At 33.5% G+C, this 24,089-nt stretch overlaps 1 protein-coding gene across 1 annotated transcript in view; it reads right to left on the reverse strand.

Moving 5' to 3' along the window:
• Trmt61 (tRNA methyltransferase 61) overlaps positions 1-24,089 on the reverse strand; it is a 107,886-nt gene that overhangs the window by 50,158 nt on the left and 33,639 nt on the right. The window contains exon 5 of the mRNA XM_077429978.1: positions 2,282-2,451. Coding sequence (XP_077286104.1) covers positions 2,282-2,451 — 170 coding nt within the window. The remainder of the gene's footprint in view (positions 1-2,281; positions 2,452-24,089) is intronic.

Raw genomic sequence — 24,089 nt, forward strand, 5'->3', positions numbered from 1 at the left:
GATAGATAACTAATCGGCCACAACAATCGGTATTAAACGGTGGTTACCACATTTGGCAGCTAATAAACTATGTAGGTACTTCGTTAACGATTGTTAGCGACATAAGAATAATGCGTAAAAAATTAGATGTGATTAGCAAATGGCTCAATCTGTGTAATGTTTCTGTAATTGTCGAGTACTTCCTTTATATTTCTAGAACAAAGAAAACGTTGAAACACTAATAAGACTAGTTTTGTACGTTTATACCTATACATAGATATACATAGGTAGTCTCGAGTAAAACCATTTCATTTATAAGACAGCTGAGAGAGCTTTTTCGATCTTTACACTTTTACTTCTCAAAAATTTATAATAAATATAATAAACCTACTTAAACAAATATATTAAAATATATAAAACAAACTGCATGCAGAATTGACCAGTAGTTACATACATATATCATTACATCAACTCGAGATTTATAGCAACGTCTATGTCGAGGATGTAAGTTTTAAATGGGTTAAGTCAAAGCAATGTTGAGGTAAGACCTGTAAAATTGGCAATTATATGGTAAAAGTCACTCAATTTATCATATTAATACCAATCATATGACTGAAATGTCTGACACTAATATAATAAATTAACTGACATTTTCACGAGCAGGCAAGATAAACTTGCCATGATTAAGTATAAACAATCGCAATGAATCAACACAAAATGTCTGAAATGAAGTAGCAACAAACTTACGATACTTACATTCATAATTGGTTTTTGGTTTTGCTATTAAACAGAAGTTAGCAAATCGGATTGAAGCCTCGCTCTAATGTGATACATTATAGAAAACATTAAATGAAGATTTCCCATACATTAACGATGGGATCTGAATAAAGCAGCCTATACGAGCATAATCATGCCTGACATGTGATATCTAAATAAGCTCCGGAGGAATTAATATTTGAACCATTGGCTGCTGCTGCTGCTGCCGTTGGTGCGGTAGCGAACAAGTCGAAGCAAAGCCAATTGAAAATCAATTAAACGTCGGAAATGAAATGTCAATTTAGATCACTCGTTGCTCGGACCCGATATCGGGTAGATATACAACGGTGAGTACATATAAACGATCAAGATTAACGATAATGTCAGCCGATACTACGCAGGCATTAATTATTTAATTAATAATCGTTTAGATAAATCGCGATTTACATACGATAGACATCTTTATTGCGGTGCCATTGCTTATTATTATAATGTTATATCGGCGATGTTTCGCAACCGAATACAAAAAAAAAATTGTACCCGATATTAAAATACAATATGTAGACATGTCAAAGCTAATATGATTTATGCTTAAGTAGTACTTGGATTTACATACATGCATATGTATTATATGTATGTGATGAGTATTTAAGTTATTTTTTAGTAAATACATATAAATTGTAAGAACTAATTTTTAGCATGTTTAAATATGTATAAGGATTATAAATAGCATTCATTTTCAAGGTAGTCGTATCCAAAGTCAACCTGGTGGAAGGGTATGTAAATTTTACATATGTCTTTTTCAGAGAGCATATGTTATAGCTTCATATAAATATAAATATTTAGGACAGTTTTTAAAGATTGCAATAAGTCAAGGAGATTGAATACAAAACTGCTAATTTTTCATAATTTTCTCCAGTTTTCAATTGTAACTTCCATACTATCTTTGTTATGCTCGTTGACATTTCAATACGTAATTTTGGAAATTAATCGTTTGAAATAAAAGTCAAAATTTATAACTTCTGTACATTGTATCACCAAAGAAATGAGATGTTATTTTGAAAAGTTGGCAATACGTTCTGATTAAATGAAAATAGGAACAAAACTCCATTCATAACTCGATTTGATCAAATTATGGACCACTTTTGCACTTTAACCAAGTGGAAGTATAAACATAGATATACACATAGATACATACATAGAGCAACACATAATATTCCATATATGTAACGGTCCCCGGAAGAATGCACTGAATTGCACTGAATATTGGCGCAGTTTCGAGAAATCCTAATTTTCAAAGGCGCTCAAGAAGAACTTACGTGATAGAATTCCAGAAAAAAGAGTTAGCACCTTCAGATAACATACAAATATACATTGACGCTTTTTTGTTCAATTCTATTGCGTTAGTTCTTCGTGAGCATCTTTGAAAGTTTGGATGTCTCGACAGTGCGTTTTTCCGATCACCATATTTAACACGAAGCAAATTAAAAAGTACTACATATAACGAAAGCTCTACTATTGCGATGAAAACAATATTTTACATTACCTTGAGTTTGATGAAATCGAGCTCCCTGACGCTGATGGGTCTGCTGGCGATTTTGTACTCCGTTTGCAGAACTTCCAAAGTCTTCAATTCTTGAAACCCGGAATCGGTTAGCGTAGAACAGGTGCGTTGTACTTGTTCTATGCACGGACTGAAACTGCAGAATCTTCCACCTGTAAAGATAGAGAATAATAACAATAATAATGCTGAATAAATTTGACTGCATGAATAAATAAATAAGTTTAAGATTTACGCTTTAACCTTTGATTACCAACCACTAGAATTATCTTCTTCAATCGGGTACAAGGTTTAAGCGATTATCAGTATTTAAAACAACCGTAAGATTGCTTAAATACTATACACGAGCAAATACACTCGTAATTCACGGAGATGATTGCGAGAAAAGGAATTTTTCTTTACAATAGACTGCATTCTTGCATCGCAGCGATTCTCAAAACGCTTCGGAGAAATCCGCGACGGTTTAGAACAAAATGCCAAATTTATCCTCGCACAGATTTGGTGCGATCGGGAATTCGAGACTCGACATTGTGAGATTTATGCTTTATGAAATATGGAAAGCATATAAATCGCACAATCGAAAGCAATTATAGAATTATCTGCAGGAACAGGTGAGCTTGCTTGTAGTTCCCGCATAAGGCGTCCCACGTCCGAGCTGAGTTTTCAGCAAAAGTAAACAGTTCAAGTCGAGAGCTGCTTGATTTATTGTCTATAATCGTTCTTATCGTCGCAACCTGCTAAACCATCGAGATAAATGGTCTTACATGGCGAGCGAGAAACCAAACAGGAAAATGCAAATGGTCACCATTTACCAACACATTGTATATGTATATATTTTATGTATATTAGTAACGAAACTTTGAGAACAATCCTTCGGCTAAATTATTTTCGCTAATGAACAATTACACCGGGTAGTATGTATGTACAATTTATATGGGCAATTTGAACGTAAATTGTCCGTTCAAATGAATGAATAACCATTGCGACTGTGGTCTCTAATTGATACACAAAGCGATCCGAACGAGCGACGGGTACATTGTAATTACACGTTATTAATTTGCGGATACATGTGAGACGAGATTCCTATAGGATGCAGAGGACATTGATGACAACTTTTCCTTTTGAAATAAAATTTCACTATCTGAGTAAATTAGAAACGTTTTCACTATGTGGAAGAATCTATAAAATGTATTATATTTAATTAAATCAATTTTCGTATACAGATTACATATATATGTACATAACTATGTTTACATATTTTCATTATACAGTAGGTATACATTTAATTGAATCAAATAAGAAGCGAATGATTCGAGACAGTTTAAGTCATTCAAAACTCATAAAAATTAGTCGATATGACACATACATATGTACATACAATACCTCTGAAAATTTATGAAATGTTTTTTTAGTATATATTTTATGTATCCAAGTTTATATTTTGTATGTACTATTTTATTCAATATTTTTGTAAATACAAATTGACGAACCCTTTGATTGATTTAATCAAATCATGAAATTATTGTAAGACGTCTGAGATTTTTTTAATTACACAAAGCCATGTATGTAGATATGATGTACATACATATGTATGTAAGTTGTAATCTCAATTTATGTTTATATCTACATACATATATTATAGTAATAAATAAGTAAGCACATTCATTTTGCTTCACATTTCTTATATTTATTATGTGTATTGTACATATTTGTCTTGCTTCGGCCTGACATATGTACTTACATAGGCGGGTATATACTAATACACATACATATATATTATTTCCAAAAAAAAAAATAGAGAGACAGATTTAAGTTCAGGACTAAAAATCCGAGGGTTCAAAAAAAGGAAAGCGAGTCTACAAAATATCAATTATATAATTGATAAGTTCAGTTTTAAATAAAGTAAAAAAATTGAATAGAACTAAAAATGACTGAAAATCCTACTGAAACTCAATACAATTCCAAAACTTTGAAAATATATACATGTGTATAACATCAGGCTTTAAAGATGTTGGGTTTCGCTATCCACAATCCCCATAATTTTAATAATAATATGATAGTTTTGCGTTCTCTTTATAACGCCTTAGTCTAGATCAACTTAAAACTTTGTTCCATAATTTGGAGTCCCAGGGAAGCGAAACTTTCTTTGAAAATTTAATGAGTTCCTCCGGAACTCTTTAAATTTAATTTAAAGGAAATTCCTCAGCTATCTATGTATATATGTATTATCTGGCCACAGTGTCATATTGGGATAACCTGTGAAAGCACTGTGTTATATGTAGATATCTATGTTTATTAAAATAAAATATAATATACGGTTGCATTAGCGAAACCTCATAAAGCGAAACGCTATATAGTAAGGATTATTAAATGTATTCGATTTTATCGAAGAATAGATATATGATATAAGTATGTATTTTCTAATAAGATTACAGTATGTCACACCAAGCTCTGAAGCGAATAGTATTATAAGCAGAGTATTAAGTTTTCGAATACACCACCCAGCGTCGAATCAGAAAGCGTGCAGAATTTACCACAATAACCAACTAAAGCGACACTGAATTAAGACGCATTGAAATCTAAAATCCACCAAACCAGTATATGTACGGCATACCGAGTGAGGCAGAGCTAATTCCGAGTTAGCGTATTTTCCTCGTTGCCCTTGTTAGGAGACGTCTGAGAGAGCACGTCGTTTCGTTCATCGGTCAACGTGGACATTTAAATCACTTGCTCCGAGATGACTTAAACGGTCCAAAGCCGAGCCAAGTGATTGCGCGATCCACGAAAGCTCAGCACACCGGTCAACAATGATACGAACGCAATAAATAACGGCCGGAGAGACAGCGGAACCACTTTGAACCGGACTGCGAGATGGAAGAATAGAGATACATGTAGATTTATTTCTGCCAAAGATACAGAGCAAAGGCGTGTTTTGATGAATTGTATCCCGGCCCGCCACAATACGCACGCCCTATCATAGTTATAATATTATAATAATAGAAGTCGCGTGTTTGTGTGTGGCGGCTCGACACATCTGGTGCACTTTCACCTGGTCCATGTCGAAGAAAGGGGTTAACAAACTGAAGCATTGTTGAGAACAATGCCGAAATGGTGAGGGGAGAATCAGAACTGAATCTATATTTTTTTAGGAAATTTCAGATTAAAATCCGCTAGCCACTGTGCTGAACGTCAGTTAAAGTGCGCATTTTAAGTTAAAATAATGCAAAATCTGCGTGGTTAATTATTGTAATTAGCTATAAAAATCATTTTAAACGTCAAATAATATAAAATAAATGAAAAAAAAAATAACGGCTGAAACAGAACTGTCATTCCGAGGCGGATATCATTCTCACATTGACCGTTGAGCGCGACGTGTACTGAATTCCCCCTCTCGCTCGCTTTTGTAAGGAACGTGTAATAAATAAATTATTTCTGTTGATATTGATCAATGTTTTTATTTCGTAATAGCATAATTCGAATCATGGAGATTTTAATGAGGAATACATAAGATATGAATACCCTGCATTCAGTATACTTGGAGAAATAAAATAAAAAATACAAATCCTGGTCACTCGCTATCCATCACAGTGCGGTAAGTGTAAAGGAAGAACGATAATGGAAGCATTTAAAATGGTTTCTTGTGGTTTTATAATGCAATATTTGAGGATATATGAGTTGTAATATGCAATATTTGAGGACATATGAGTGATTGATGGTATTACAATAATAAATATTTAATTACTATAATAATTATAATATTGGTGCTCGTGAACAATATCTGTGAATGAGCGAAATTTGAAGACGAAAAAAATGATGACAAAAGTAAGTAACATAAATCATTATAAACGATCAATACAGTTTGTAATTAACCCCCTCTTCGTAGCGTTCCATACATATACTTAATTGTCAAAAAAAATTGAAAGTGATGTTAGAAAGGTGGTCTACCAAGTCTTATAATAGGAGAAATTAAAAAAAATATATATCGAACCAAAATATGTACAAGTGACTATATTATGAGTGACGTATCGTGCTGCGACACTTGGCTCCACCAATTATCTAGATAAGATCTATATATGTACATATATGTGATAATAGTCTCAGATAATATACATATGTACACATACATACATATGTGCATATTTTACATGGTATATCTACCCAGAAAATGATGATTTACTTATTAAAGAAAACGTTTTTTTTCTTTCCCTATTATCGTTTTTCAAATTCAGTGAAAAGAGTTATTAAATAAAAGAGCGGTTGATCTGGTGCATTTCGTTCTCCGAGGAAAAGTGCTCATCTTGATTTTAAAGGGTTCATTTTATGCAAATTTTGTCAAAGAACATTTCAAAAGTGATAATTTTTTAATTAAAAAAATATGTGTAAAAGCTCGTGAAGTTCTTTCGTTAAAAATATAATGTTGCAAATTAATATGAAGGCAATTTAAGTTGCCCCCCTGAATTTGTGGTCGGGTTGAATGTGTGTCATCGTAAACATGTATCCGCGGAGCATATCGAAGGAAAAAATGCATTTATTGAAAATTACCGATGATATAGTTGTAAGCTCGCGGTGAAGATTTATCGGCGCATTGTTAATTTTCATACCTTCTGGCAAATGAAATCATTAACAGTACATTTCTGTAGTGAGTTGCGGGGGCGGTGGGCGGGCTTTTGAAGACCACGGCCATACATGGTCTCGCGGGAAACGCCCCGACGGGAAAAGTTTACCTTAACTTTTTAGCGAGGAATCTCTTGCGACACGGCAATAGAGATCTTCGTCTCCTCTGTTATTATTATACAATGGGAGTTGTTTCGATGCCATGCCGTTCGGAAATTTCTGGGACGGAGAACGTACAAAAAACCTACTCAACAAGGTTAAATTGTATGTTGAACCAAAACTGTTATTTGAAATACATATTATAATATAAATGTATGGAAAAGAGTTTTTTTTTTTTTGATAATTGGAAATCAAAAAGGAACATAACCTTTATTTTCAACGTTTAAACTATGTACTAGAGAAAAAAAATATGAGTCTGCCTTTTCGCTTTTAAAAAATACAAGCGGTTTTCACATGTAGTGGAATTATCAAAAAAAACTAGACTACTTTCTCATTGCATTGAAAACGCAAAAAGATTAAAAGTGGAGAAAATCAAATATGAGTCAATTATCAAGAATTGAATTACGATATTTCACTATATGCAGATATTCAATTCAAGATTGGCGAATAATTTATTTATTTATTTAAAGTTTGAACCATTATCAAAATGTCACAACGATCAAAAATATAACAGAAAAGAAACAAAATAATTGACTATACAGAAATTAAATACATATTTATATCTACATACTATTCATAAAGAACAAAAGTTCAAGCAATAGAATTATTCAAACAACATATATACATAATAATATTTAAATATAAGGAGAAAAATAATATGCAACATATAGTTAAACAGCCTATTTTAAAAAACACATACATATATATGCATGTTTCCATATTTATTAGGATCTTAAATGTAAAGTAGGTAGAACGTATTTTCTAAGGGTCATTTTTTCAATTGATAAAACAACTGTATTACAGTTCTAGAATCGTTCTTCTGGGTGGGCAGTTCTGTGAATAATAATAGAACACTAGATAGTTGTAGGTCAATTGGCAATCTAAAACTTAAATCGCTAGACTGAAGATTAGAGCAAGTGTTTATCGAAGAAGGCTAAGATTTAAAGTTAATTTGATATTTTTCAAATCAAAAGTCACGTAATTTAAAAATTTAATTCACATCATTCAATTTTTAGATTGTTATTCATTTCACCTTCACCTTCCCTGTATCATCTTTGAATAATCTTCAATGGAACCGAATCGAGACAATGTTGAGACTTTTTTTGAAATAATTTCTAAGGGCATCCTTAGCATAAAATCCAACCGGGTCAACGGATTAAACATATTTCAATCTACACATAGAAAAAAGACAAATACAATCCATAGAAAATGACACCAATCATTGTCCACCGAGCAATTTATAATACATTCATGGGAGGTTCCCGCATTCACTCGTATAGTTCGCAAGGTTGTCATTAGCATAAACTTACGAGGATTTTCGTATCTTCTCGGCCCGAAGAAAAAGAGTTAATCTAATACCATTTCAACAATGCGGTCCTCGAGGGCATTCTCCCGTGTCCACCTCCATCGCATCGGTCGGCAAACGTACCTATTGATATCGGAACCATTATCGTACCATATGATCGACCCATTTTTTTCCAAACACAACAAAAGGGTCTCAAAAAATTTCCTACAAGTCATACACTCAAAAGAATGCGCAGCGGGAAACTGGAACATCCATTCCGACATATCAAACTTCGATATTATGAGGGAATTGATCGGATTTTTTCCCCTCTCATCTTCACATCAGTACATCAGCGAGTCGTAGATTTATTACCCAAGAGCTCGAGAGAGATCTGTTGAATCGCCCGAGGCTTTGAACAGACGCCGGCTGTCACAATACTATAAGTTTCAAGTGTCAGCAGATATATTCCTGCACTAGATATATTTTAATATTAAATCACAATACATATATTTGTACCGGAACTGGGTGGATGGACCGCCACGGGTCAGACAAAAATGTCCGCGAAGGTCTTTGCCCTTAAGAAGATGGATTCTGGGTATTTTTTTGCCCCCTCGACGACCGGTTTGGACCGATATAATTATTTATTGACAGCCGGTGATATACCGTAGGAAGATTTATATATGTAAATTGGACGATTTTCAAGGGACGAAAAATTTCCGTTCATAGCTCGAAAAAAATCTACGTCAAATTATAATTAAAAAAAGTATATTTAATTTATTTTTCAAACAGTCTATACTTAGGAGGTGTATCAATGAGTAATATCTATATATTATATCGGCGTTTACGGTCGTTTTAAGAGGTGTTGTTACTGTTATGGTGTGTATAGCAATAATTCATTCGAATACGCTTTTTTTCCTTCTCTTTCTTATGTAGTCGAGTGTGGCAACTTTAACTGGATTAAAGAAAACTGATTTATAGATAATACATAATGGAAGCGGAACGTAAGCGCACACGTGGTCATGAAAAATTACACGTGCTATTTGCTAGTGTAATAATTAGTTGAGATAACAGCGAATTACATATGAAAACGGAGTTAGGAAAACATTTTTCAAAATGTCTCGTCAATTCTAATATTCACAAAATAAGAGTGAAGAAAAATATTCGCAATTTATTTATTTATTTTGGACCATTTCAATTTGGACCTAATTTTATTTTATTTCAATCGAACATGTACACTCGTCTTTACAGATCGCTCCAAACCGACGAGTTGCTTTAGGTCATCGACTTAAGAGAGTCTTTAATTAATATTATGTATTGGATGTATTATGAGCATTTATAAGAATTGTAAATAGGTTTTTGAGCTCTTTTTCCTATTATGATGTACATTAATATTAGAATAATATAATACTTTGATTACTAACAAAATTAAATTAAAATTGTAAAATAGAAAATGATCAGTAGCTATTAAAATAGATATAAGATGTATTGTGAACGCGCGCGCGCACATTAATACGGGAGGAAAAGCCTGTTCCTCTTGTTCCTGTTGTACCCTGCTCGCGCAAATTAAGTGAGTATGTATGTGAGTATGTACCGTTTACCATGCAACATTTATTTTGATCTTTCGACTTAAGATTTTTCGATTTTCGATCTTTGCTTTCCGATATTTGCGTTTTCTGTCATTTAACATTCTGTCTCTTCACGGAGACCGATTGTGAACATAATTTAGTGATAATAAAAAGCAGTTAAAAATCAAAAATAAAATAAAAGCGATGAGTTTACTAATGCAAATACAATACAATAATACAATTAATACAACCATTTTTATACAATTCTAATTCAAACAAACATCGTCCACAATAACGTCTACGGAGAAATTTTTGCAGCATTTTATTATAGGAATTGGCGAACCTCAAGATGCTGAATAACTTGAGATTTGCAAGAGAGATTGCAAAGGAAATGCCAATTTACAAGAACCGTTTCAATGAAAATCAGAAAAATTGTCAAACTCTGATAAGAAATGATCGACCTGGAGTTACAAACCAAGGTCTGGTCAACAGCTACTAGTGGATATCGAACCGTGACCACTCCGCCCGAAAGCATAATATGCTAACAACTAGTCCACGCTGCTGGTAAATGCGCCACAATGATCGAAAAAATACAGAGATGAGAAAAAAAACATATACATAGACAAAAACTACATAATCATAAACAACAATAATATATGTATATAAAAAGAGACGTGACCAATGTGGATATGTGACTATGTGTGTGTGGCAGACGCGTGGACACACACCCAATTAGAGCAAAGTATTCGAGATGCGCGGAAGTGGGGGGAGAGGGGAGGTATGGGATGAGGAGCCTATAAATTACCTTACTAAATATTTATATATAACTTTATTTTAATTCGTTTATCAATTCCTTTCCGAAACCACCCGTTGAAATCAACGCGCAGAATACTAGTAGCATTATAATAATAGCAGAAAAAGTAAAATTATAAAATAATAAGTATGTACATAGGTATATGCATTCCATGCAATATGCAAACAATTATCATACAAATACGCATACATATGTTTCTACTAATTTTGCATACCACAGTTTGAGATACACTGCACGACCGATTTCGGTAGAGCGATGACGTTGCGATTACAGCGAGAAACACTAACGATATGATGTACGAACTTGCGTACACTACAATGAGCCTCGCTTTATCATAAATCATCATCGTTTCGACGATTGCAATTTGTATTGATCGAGCGCATCAGCAAAGGCGATGATCGTGTGCGATCGAACATTATGCGGTGACGACAAGGTGCATACGTACGTATGTACGTATGCAGTTTTTCTTTTTTCCTCGTTTTATCTCGGCGAGATTGTTGGTAGCCCGAGGGTGTTGATCATCAACAACCTTCTGATGGATTTGTACGGAGAGGATATTCATCAAGTGTGATAGCATCTCCGATTTCGCCAGAGACGGTAATGCAAATATGAGCGGTTTGGAAAAAAAAATCATCGCGTACAGGTGTTGCTAATCAACGTAACGCTCGGATCGTGTCATTAAACGTTAGCGCAATTTGTATAAACATTGTAATTACACAATCACGCAAAATATTATCCCAGAAGACGTTTACGCCGTATAAGTGCACTTTTATATTGATACGTCTGTATATTGACCGTATGTAAGATGTACAGTTTAGCACTTTTCGAGTTACAACATTATTTTAGTTTAGTTCAAGTAATTTCGTAGTAAATAACATTTGTCGAGTGGTTCAACTTAAAAGGCATTGTTTTCAGGTGCTGATAATTAATTTAAAATGGGTCATTGTGTTTATCGTATCGAAGATTGACAAAATTTATCAATTCTATCCTGTTACGAGTATATAATATGGTATTTCAGACTTTAATATTGTAGACCTTCACAAAAGTTTAGATTTATTACAATATTGACGTTTTAATTAAGTATTATATTGTGTTATTAATTTATAGGCAAATTATACATGTCTAAGAAGTGCATCGTAGATCAAAGCCTTCGTGTATTTACATATGTATGTATGTATACGTAAAATAGTTCATTAACAGGAAAAATAAGCAATGACACTGAGCAACATAAAATCACGTTTTTTATTTTTAATCTTTAATAAGTTTGACCCACTGAATTCGAATATGACAATAATTTTTGACTTTCTCTTATTTCAGATATATTAGCGTTTAAAATGTGAAATTTTTACAGATTTTTGGCTTTTGCAGTCTTTAAAATCTTCAAATTAAAAATCTAATATTGCTGTGCCAAAAGTGAGTATTGAAATCAATAGACAGATGGTTTTTCTATTGATTGTGACTTTTTATTGCAATAAAATATGGATAATTAATGATCCAGCTAATATTAAAAGTCAAAAATATTTTTCCCCGTAATATTATGAGCTATAATATCGCTATTTATAATATTATAATAAAGCAATTTTTTTCACTTTACCACAAATGAAAATACTATTAGTAGGTGGGTTGGCTGCAAATGATTGCAAACCACCCGGCTGCATGCTCATTTCGATTGAATTTTAACTGTTTGAATTTCAGCATGTACGAAAGATGAGATATTCATGGGGTTGCGCAGATGACATTTCGATGTACGTACATTGATGATTGGCAATTCTTAAAATTGAGTTGGATCTTTCTGGCAAGTTTAAAATGGCAAAAGCCGAGACAAAAGTATGAAATGAGCATGAGTTTGGTTTGCAATCGTTTGATGCGCAGGGGAAATAAAAATAATAAAAATATATATGTATGTAAATACACGAATCCAGCGAAATGCAAGGCAATAATACATGACATGTTTTCAATATATCCAAAATTGTATTAACTAAAATCCGCTTTCTAATAATAACCATCGAAAACAACAACCAGTCTAAAGTAAATCAATTAATATCATCTACATACCAAAAGACCGCACAACAATCCAATCCATCAACCGTACAAGACAACACCGAACTACAATTGAGAACCGCTGGCCGAAGATATCGACAGCGGAGATCTGTCGGTGATCGATAAGGCTCGGCCATCCGTAAAGATCCTTCGCAATGTCCTGCAGCATCATAGTCAGCGTGACGGCCCCATCAGGACTCACGGACGGCAAATTAAGATATTCTCCACGTAATAATGATACGTCGCGCTTCACCACCGTGACGTATGTGTGCTTACACACACACAACGCGTCTCGCACACGTTCCACTGTATATTACATACAACGTATAAATATATTATATTATAATTACTATTTTTCAATATATGTATGTATATATTGTATACACTCATTTAAATGCGGACACGCGTGCACAGCAGTGCGATAATTACACGGCGCGTAAAGTGAATAAACGGGACGCGCGGTCCCGAAACGTGTAATTAAGCGGCCAGTTTACAACATATCGATTCAAACTTGATCGATATGCTATTATATTATGTTATACAACGATTAATATTACCTTATATAATGTTTCAGACTTGATACTATACATAATATTATAAATAAACGGGAAAATATTATATTAAACTTTGATCTTGAAAGTCTTTTTCATACACTGGAATGACAATGTTCAATTGTCTAATATATAATTTCGAAAGAGACTTTGTATGTAACATTGGTTGGTTGGTTTGTTCGTAGAAGACATGTTCGATTCATAGGCGCCGATTCGATTTTTTTCGATTCAATGGATTCGAAGTCCCCGGGGGCACTTGGACACTGAACGCCAAGATGCTACACAAAGTCCAATGCATTAAAAAAAATATGGAACGCTGTATGTACGACATAACAAAGAAAGATAGGAAGCGGAATACGTGACTGAGAAGTATGACAAGGGTAAGGGACATAGTGGATGGAGTAAAGAGATTGAAATGACAATGGACGGTCCACGTGACGAAATATGGATAAAAGAAGTGCTAGAATGGTACCCGAGAGAATGCAAAGGGTAAAAGGAAGACCGCAGGGAAGATGGGTACACGAAATTAGGAAAATGTGTGGGTTGAGATGGATGTATGTACAACTGGTTAAAATGGGCAAAATTTTAGCCAACGCTATTTTATAAATACTAAATAATTAATTAATACAATTACTTGTTGCCGATTAAATTTTGCTAAGTAGCTGCATCATTCTAATACTACATACATACACTGTTATGATTAGGGATCTCAAATATGTGTATTCGAATACTATTTATACGAACTTTAAATCTACACCACATTTGATTATATCTGATATTCCAGATTAGGGTTCTTTTAAAATTGAATAATATATTTACCTTTCCGAAACATAACATAAATAATTTAAAGCTATTATTCGATATTCAATATTCGAATATATTCGAATATTTGGTAACCCTAGTTATGATTCATCTCATTGTGATTTGGATCAAGCACAAATATTAAACAAACCCAATTTATCAATTTAAGTCATTTATGTCAATAAATCTGTGTAATTTTAAGTTGGAATTAAAATGGAAAAGTATGCACTGATGTAAAATATTAGATAAATTATTTGTCAAAATTTATTATAGGTAATATCAAGTCATTCAGTCTAATACCAATTTTGCAGTCTATTTTTATATTTAAAAGGATATACCCATAGAGAGAGCATAAAAAAATTAAAAATTGCTTTTCATGTCCATACGATATATGTATGTAGATAAATATTATTCATGCATATAAAAAAAAATCAACAAAACTATTTATAATAACTAGAGTGCAGATATCTACACGTATCGCCTTAAACGCGATTAAAATCAAACTTGCGTACGAAAAAAAGGCGAAATAGAATGATGATACGATAGAAGCGAGGATTTTAATTTATGTATACCAGCGTTAACGGTAAATTATATATCGCCCATTGTGTTTAGAACTTATCGAAAGGAAAACGCGATTTATTGAATAATAATGCAGGCATATCTCCACTCGCCTTGTGTTTTACGTGTTGTGAAATGCGTTAAGTTTCCACGTTGATAGCAACACATACATATGTATGTACATACATATGTACATATATAAATATAATATAACGATTTTATCCGAAGCGAATTTTTAATGCGTATAAGGATGATTAAAACAATCAGGTTAATGGTTTACAATGTTGTAAAAGCAATAATTAAATGCGATATCAGTTAACAGTAATCTGGTTTTAATCTAATATCGAATATTTTATATATTATATATACGGATAGGTTTAATATACTAAGTCGGTAGTACGTATATACATATGTATGTATGTATGTATGTGTGTATAATACAAAGTGGCTCGTGTGCTTTGTGCAATTTTGATTTATTTCAAAACGGGCACCAAATTGTCTGTTGAAAAGATAAATTGCCTCGGCGTAGATAAATACGACTTTTGCGGCGTAATGAATTCTCGTGTACGAAATCGACAATTACTCTTCGATAAATAATACAAATGAAAAAAATTATTGAAAGTCGATTAGATCTTATTGGTCGTAGTTTTTCGCACAGGCGTATATCATACGCGAGAGTGGCAATAAAATCCAATTAAAATGTCAACGTTTTATTATCAAGAACGATGTTAGACGTAATTAAAAACATAAAGAGTGTAAATAAAATGAAATTTATTAGACGAAATTCGTTAACGGTATTAATCTAGATATATGATTGTAAATAGTATGTAGATTGAAAACGTATACATAATTGAAAGCTTTGGGCAACCGTGTCGTTTTTGCATACTATATAACACTTACATACATACACACATATCTACATAGAACCGTTTAAATTAACAATTAGCTTCATTTAAATTTTATAAATCGACGCCTTGTTATAAAATTGCAAACATAATTGAAGATAAATAATGGATTAATTAATCTTACGAATATAATAATTCCATGAATTTGCATATAATAGATAGCTTACGCTACGGACGAGCAGAATCGATGGCATCGTTTCCAAGATAGATGTGATTTGCCCATAACAAGGATGTGCAATAGAAAATACGAATACAGATTTATGATAGAGTGAAAGCTTTAAATACATATATGTATGTATGTAGTATAAAATATTAGAACATTCGAGAAAAAATGTATAGTAAATATGTGCATAAAGAGTGATTCAATTTTGGTCACTTTTCATGACAGTATTTGATACATTAAATTTCTTTATATTATAAAAGTAACAGAAAAATCTAATCGTATCTATTTGAGGACTGGATCCTGTTAAGATTCATATACTTAAATTGAAAATGTATACGAATGGCACACAAGAATGAACAATGATGATTTTAGGACGCGTTCAAGGCCAACAAATATTCAAAATTAATACATGATTCATTCACAGTTTTATTTATTATATGTAATAATTAACACTGTTCAGTTCAAGATGAGTAAAAAAGCAACAGAACATTATGAAACAAATCACACGAAAAAGTTTCAGAAAAATATAGAAACTTTCAATCAGAATACTATGTATTACGTAAACTACGGTTTATGTCATTTTTAAGTGCATAAGGTAAATATGAAAGTATGTATTAATTGTGTATTTTTTTTAGTACATATTTATAATGTTTGCATTTTTTAAACATTTATTATTATAATATATTAAAAAAATGATAAAAACAGCAATTACAAATTAATGACTTGACAGGTTACCCCAATTCGTCTATCAAAAAACAATAAAAAATAATAAATTACCAATCATTCATTTCATTCAAATACAAGTAATGCATCTTATGAAACTGACCAATTTATCATCACGACGATCAAACGAGTCAAAATGCTCTCCCATTACGTTAAGGAACCAAATAGTTTCTATAGGTACATAGACGAATTGCCAAAAGATGACGTTCTGGCGACAAGAGGTTGGAAAAGAACGATGACGCAAAGATCTACCAAATTCAGGAGCTCATAATTCAAGCTTCACCAAAATCAAAGAGTTGTCCGTATTTCTCTTTAATATATCAAAAAAGTATTTGGAAATGGAAAAAACCCTTCTGGAAGATAGTAAGTCAAAGTCTAAAATACCTTGTAGAAAAGCTTCGGGATTAAATAAGGGTAATATACTCATACTTTTTCATGTATTCTTTTGTACTCTTTCAATCAAGAGAGAGAATTTAGTTTCACTGGGATTACATATGATAGACAGAACCAAACTCTAAAATCCTTCAAAGAAGAGGAAAATAATTCAAAGCCGGTAATATGACGACCTTGGAAGTAGTGCATTGCGCAAAAAAAAAATCTAAACATTTTGGTAGCCTTACAAAACATATTTGAAATATACAAACATATGTACATATATGTAGGTCTAAAAGTTGATGTCCCTTCTAAACAATATGCCAAGATCCACGGTTGAGTCAGCTCTCGATAACTGATATTTCCGAAGGCTATAGGAAAACTCAATAGAGGACAGTGACCTTGAATAGGAAATAACGTGACGTTTTGCTGAACGCTAGAAGATTATTAATGGAACATTTACATAACAACTTTAAGGTCACCATGCAAGCCTTCGGTCGGAATGCCCACTGCCAACGAATTAAAGATATACGAAATTATATGTATACCATAATTCGGCACCTGCGCCCCCTAGGGCTTCGCCCTCGGCACATTTGCCCCCGGGGACTTCGAATCCTTTGAATCGAAAAAAATCGAATTATTTGTTCAATGACGTCATTTATTTATTTATTTTTACATACATATTTTTTCACACACATATATACAAATATACCAGGAAGGCTTAACAGGTAAACCCCAAATGCGCCTTCCTGGTCCACATAATTATTACATAGATACATGTAAATCTAAATATTTGACATCTATGGTCAGTATACATATATTACAAACATCGTATTAATACGATAAATAACTTTCATGTAACAATACGAATTTTATATTCGATAAACAACCACAGAGACATCTATGGTGAGCAATGTGGCGAAACCTAAGATATAACAATAACTAAAGGTTCGCAACAGAAAATTGGGAAGGAAACGCCAATTTTACAGGAATCGTTTCAATGAAAATCAGAAAAATTGGCAAATTCTGATAAGAAACGATCGACCTAGACAAATCAAGGTCTGGCCAACAGCGAGACTTAGCGGGGATTCGAACTCGTAACATCAAGTACGAAATAATTCAACATTCACCACTAGACCACGCTGCTGGTCATGGATTTACGACCCAACAAATGAAGGTTAAATACATACATACATACAAAGTCTCTTTCCAAATTATATATTAGATTGTCATTTTGAATGTATTTTACTTTTTTCTCATTCAATTTACATATGCGTATAAAATCAAACCCTTGGGTCTTTGCCGCCTCCCCCAAGTATGTTAAATAAATAAATAAATATGTAGGTACATTTCACATTTACCAAATACATACATTCCCGCCCAGAGAAATGTTATATTGATAGAAGTGGCTTTAGGCGTCATATTGTTGTCAAGTGACGATTGTCCACAGACAATCCTAAGTAATTATAGCATGAGTCGTATTTGATGCTTGGTGCTCGACGTATGTACATACATATGTCGGATAAAAACTTCTCTGTTTGTTTATATTACTCGCAAGATGGGCAAGCATCGGTAAAAATTGCACAATTCATTCAAAGCACACACAATAAATAACATGGGATACATTTAAGTAAATTGATCCGATTGTATTCCGTGCGTTGTAGCGTATTTATAGAGACGGACCGCGTAATATTGACAACAATTATTTATTCGTAAGGGCCCTTCTATTATTGTTACATATCTCTGTTGCCGCCTATCTCCCAGTGCCCTACGAATCAGACAACACTCAACATAAAGCAATCGTCAATCGAAAAGAAGAGGTACGCATTCGAGGCGTCAGGTCGTTATCACCCAAACGTCGAATTCGGCAATCGAATCACTCACGACACCACAACGACATTGTCGACCTGGTGGCAGACGAAGCACCGAACGTTGGTCAGAGACGGCACGTTTTCACGGCCGATCCTCGAGTTCGGCCGGTTTGATTGACAGAGTCATCTGGGTGTTTCAATAAGGCCGGCACGGGCGGTTGTCCGGGACAATGGATCGGCCGCATTATGTCACTGATTGGATCGGTCCAGCAGTTCTGTGTGTGTCCGTCGACGACGACGTTGACGTAGACCGGTCGAGTCCCGCTGGGTCCGCTCAAACAATCGCCGACGATTCAATGCCGAACGCCGATAACAATGTTACATTGTTATCGAATATGCTCGTACTATATGGCAGCGCTGCTCAAATTGGAGTCCGCGGAATGCATCCCCGCTTACTCGGCCTATCAAAGCCTGGTGCACATATCAGCATGTAAAATGTTATTAAGGTTGAAAATATGCTGACACAGTCATTAGTATATTGAGAATAAATTCACGCAAAATAGATTTTTTGAAAGAGATCTAATGATGCTCTTTTTGGCTCTTCTAAGCATCTTTAAATGGGTGACCGAAAAAATTCACTCGAGACAGTTGCACTCTCGAGACATCATAACGTTCAAAGGGGTCTACCTCACGGCACCGAAAGTCAAAATATCGAAAAAGCAAATATCGGAAGGCAAAGATCGAAAATCGAAACATAAAAAAGGGTGCATGGTAAACGGTACTATGCATATATTTATTTATTTATTTTTTACATATATACCAGGAAGGCCTAACAGATAACCCCAATGCGCATTCCTGGCCAATTACAAACATTGCAGCTTTTTTTTATTATACAAATCGCTGAATTACGAGATACTGAAAAACTCGCAAATTAACCAGACATCTATGAATTGTACATAAATTTTATTGTACATTAATCAATCTTAAATAGTGGTGACATAGTAGGTAGGAAGGATATTTAGCCAATTTTACCGGGAACCTTTTCAACAATGAAATCAGAGAAAATTGGCAAACTCTGATAGGAAACGATCGACCTGGAGGACAATTATCCAGGTCTAACCAGCAGCACTACAGATATACTCTTTAAATATAAATTATTTTCAATCGAGGTCAACTCATGGGATCGAACCCGGCGCCTCTCGATATATATATATATATATATATATATCAGTGGCATGCGGTGAAATTATCTCCCTTTTTGTCATACAGCCTTGTTTAATGTGCGCGCGCAGATACGGAAGGAAAAGCCTGTTCCTCTTGTATCCTGCTCGCGTAAATTAAGAGAGGATGTACGACGGGGAGAGAGAGTTTTACCGCACGCCACTGATATATATACTAACCGTTTTTCATATGTATGCATGGTAAATGAACATTTTCGATTTTTTGACTGTCGGTTCGGTGACGTCACTCCGTTCAAAGATGTTCAATGAGAACTAACGCAATAAAATTCCACAAAAAAGTGTCAAGGGATATTTGTATGTTTTTTTGTGAAAGTCTATGGCGTAAGTTCTTCTTGAGCGCCTTTGAAAATTAGGATTTCTCGAAACTGCGCCAATATTCAGTGTAATTTAGTGCATCGTTTCGGTAACCGTTACATATGCATATGTAATATTATATGTTGCTCATTAAATAACATAAACGTACTATATGTTACAGTGAAACTGTTATTGTCATTGAAATTATAATATCACTGACTCAAACAGTGAGTACGGATGTAACTATAGAATTACAAATGTCACTTCTCAATGTCAGTGATTTTGTAATTCGAACACGAATGCACCATGCGATAGTGTACGTCGTACTACCATCCCTAACCTAACCTAATCTTAAATAAATAAAGCCAACCCTAACCTAAACTTGATTTTATTATGTGTTTGCTTCCTCATCCAGTCCCACACATCCGGCATCAATAAAAGCCAAATCGAAATGGATGGAATGAACAGGAGCAGGGAGGGCGTGTGAGTGCGAATTTGGCATCGAAGTGGGGTTGTGACGTGGGTGGCGCGATTCGTGTCGGCGACGCACTCACAATAATCTTAAAATAATGGCATTCCACTATCATCCAACTGTCAAAGATTATAATTTCTCTAATAGGGGCCAGGCCAGTGAAAATATAATTAGATATGATTTCACTGAAACCTCAGTGTGATTATAATTTCACTGTGACACATATACTTTGGCCTCACAGGGATGTTTTGTATTTGCAGTTGGTTCTTATTTATTGGAGCTGGCGTAAGTGCAAGACATTCCTTATGTTATATTTTATATTTTTACGTTATCTGTTATTATTAAATGCTATTGTTTTTTATGTTTATGAATGGATGTATTTATGTTTATGTATACATATATTTATGTTTATGTATAAATGTATTTTTTATAAATAATTGATTAGTATATTATTTTCGTTATGTATTATGTTTAATTGTTATTTTGTTTTTTTTTTTTTGTGTTATATTTTTTGACCATCGTGGCGCATTAGCAATTCTTGTAATGCCACAATGGTCTGAACTTTAAAAATAAATAAATAAATTTATCAATATGAAGGCGAAAATTTTTCAGGTCATTTATTTGGATTTTTGTTATAGGCGAAACATCTGCTCATTGAATCTTCGACAAGTTTTGCGTACACTGAGATGGTTTCAGTATAATATTTTATTTCGTGTCGAAATTTAGTAATAAATCAATAAATACCACCTTGATAATTTTACTTTCAATTTAATTACAATTTCTTTCTTTTTCTAATAAAATGGGAAATATTTCCACACGGAGCAAAATACTATAAGAGCATATGGAACAATTCTAAATGATACACACCGAACATTTATTATATCACAGTATAAAAAGTACTGCTATGTATAACATATGAGTTGGTATGTATATAAAATTTATAGAATATTCAAAATGTGTATGATCAAATTTTTAACACTCAATTTGTAGTGGAAAATGGCGGTCGCACAAAGGAAATTTACATTTCGGTATGCAGTACGTGTGAAATGCACATGGCCCGAGGCGGGTAGAAACTTGCGGTCGCCATTATTCGCGGACGATCTTTCCGCGATATGGTGGAGGAGGAGGAGGTGGGTCGCCCTCGCAGCCACCCACTGCACGATAATTAATAGCCGTGGACGAAACCGAGAGGGCTTTTGTCTCCTTAGAGACCGAGATCGAAGACTAATCTGCATACGTATATAATAATTGCGACTAGGATTAACGACCACTTCCGATCGATAGAAATCACATTAAATTTATATGAACAACTTTGATTATTTTCTTCAGCGACTTGATGTTAAATCAGGAGTAGTTGATATCGTGGAAAGAGTGAAGATATTGAAATGGCAATGAGTGGGAAAAGTCCTGAAATGGTATCCGAGAGAATGGAAAAGGGTGAAAGGATAGCCGCAAGGAAAATGGTTGGATGTAATTAGAAAAATGTGTGATATCGTAGAGAAATACTGTAATGTAATTAGAAATACATCGTAGAGAAATACACATTACAAAGTTATCACTTTGGTTTGTCACGTTTTCATTAGTATATTTGTTTGTTTCGCTTTTTCAAGGAGATTCTATGAAATGTAAGTATCGATTCATACGTTAAATTTGTCTGTACCGTACATATTTTCATATATGTATAGTATACTATATATATAGTATATAATTACATATTAGATGTTAATTTTTTTTTCATTGACTTAGGTCGAACTTATACATGCTTTCGCATTCATCCCCCACTCAACCCGCAATGGCCAATTACATTTCATTTCAGTTTTGCATTGCATTTTGGTCCAGAAATACAACATTGTTTGTGCGTATAATTTGAAATATTTACATTAATAAAATTTGAATATAAAAAAGTAAGTTATATTATTAATTTATTTATGGAATACGTAGATATATATTTTATATCAATGGAAATTCATACTTTTCGACGATAAAAGTAATTGTCAACGTCATGTTATGGACAGCAAAACTTACAGTAATATTAGAAAAGACCATGCATTGAATTATATTGTATATATTTATTAAATAATATTATATTGTTAAATAAGAAATAATTTTAAAAAATAAAGAAATTATTTTACGTCCTCACAATGTTTCAACACGAATGTGACAGCATTACATGGCTTTGGTAGAAATATGATTGTTCCTTTTTAAGCACGTTTAAGAAAATTTGACCATGCCGTCTGTTTTTAAAATGAAAACATGTTCTTTATTACAGAAATACTCTTATCACAAAAAAGGACACTTTCTTAGTGCATTAGGCGCATAAATTCGATACGCAGGCATTACAGAATGGCAATTTAAAATGCGCATCGTTAAAAATGGAGATTGGTGAGCCTTTATTAGACGAGAGGAAAAACAGGCGATCGGCGAGACGATAAGTGCGAAGGGAACCTCTTAAATAACGAGAGCAATATGGTCATATATTTTCAGGGGTTATCTTATATGTTGCGTTGGACGATCTTCGTTATATGTAGCGTGTTTTTAGGCATAATCTTTTCTTCCCCTCCCGTTTAAAACAGTTCGCGCATGTTCTCGTAGGTACATATAAACTCACTGAGGCGAGCGCATTGTAAACATTTAATGAGGTCGTTATGATATATTATTATCATGTGCGAGACCTTTCAATGTTTGCGTGTATTAATATTACATTATATTATATTGTATCGTACGTACATGTTATTTTATTAAATAATCGATTTTTCTCTCTCTCTCTCCGTCTTATAATCTTTTGGGACGTTTCGTTTCTTTAAAATAAAACGATTATGAAGACCGTCCGACGATTAAATAGTCAAGAAGCAGACTTACTTATAAAGCAATTAACCAAGCGTACGGTCCGTCGTAAATTCTCTCCTTTTTGCATCACACAAAGTGATCACTATGTAATTAGCAGTTTTATGAAATCTTCGCGGATATTTTCCATCGTCTTAATCTGCTCGAGACGATCTACATAATGTGAAACGGCTATATATTACAAAACAGTGATAAAATTCGCATGTGACCGACACGTACTAGATATATTATTATAATTTAATCGAACGACACCAATCAGTAATGAGATATTAGTATTTTTTCTATTAATATTTATAAAATTATACCTATCAATCACCACGATATTTTAAAGCCCTATTTTGTCTTCCTTTTGATCGAAAATTGAATTTGAATCCAAAAAATCTTAATTGGGAATTTTCAAGTGAAACTACTGAGGATTTTTTTTATTTAACATTTGTTTAAAACGTTTTTTCTAGTTAATAAAGACAAAAAAAGTACCTATGTACTAATACTGAATGTTGATTAATTGATATGGTAACCAAGTAAATTTATCTAACATCTTCATTTTCTCAACGTCGTGGTCATTTTTGTCGTCTGGAATT

Source organism: Arctopsyche grandis, chromosome 4 (assembly GCF_051622035.1).
Source record: "Arctopsyche grandis isolate Sample6627 chromosome 4, ASM5162203v2, whole genome shotgun sequence".
NCBI classification, from domain to species: domain Eukaryota; kingdom Metazoa; phylum Arthropoda; class Insecta; order Trichoptera; family Hydropsychidae; genus Arctopsyche; species Arctopsyche grandis.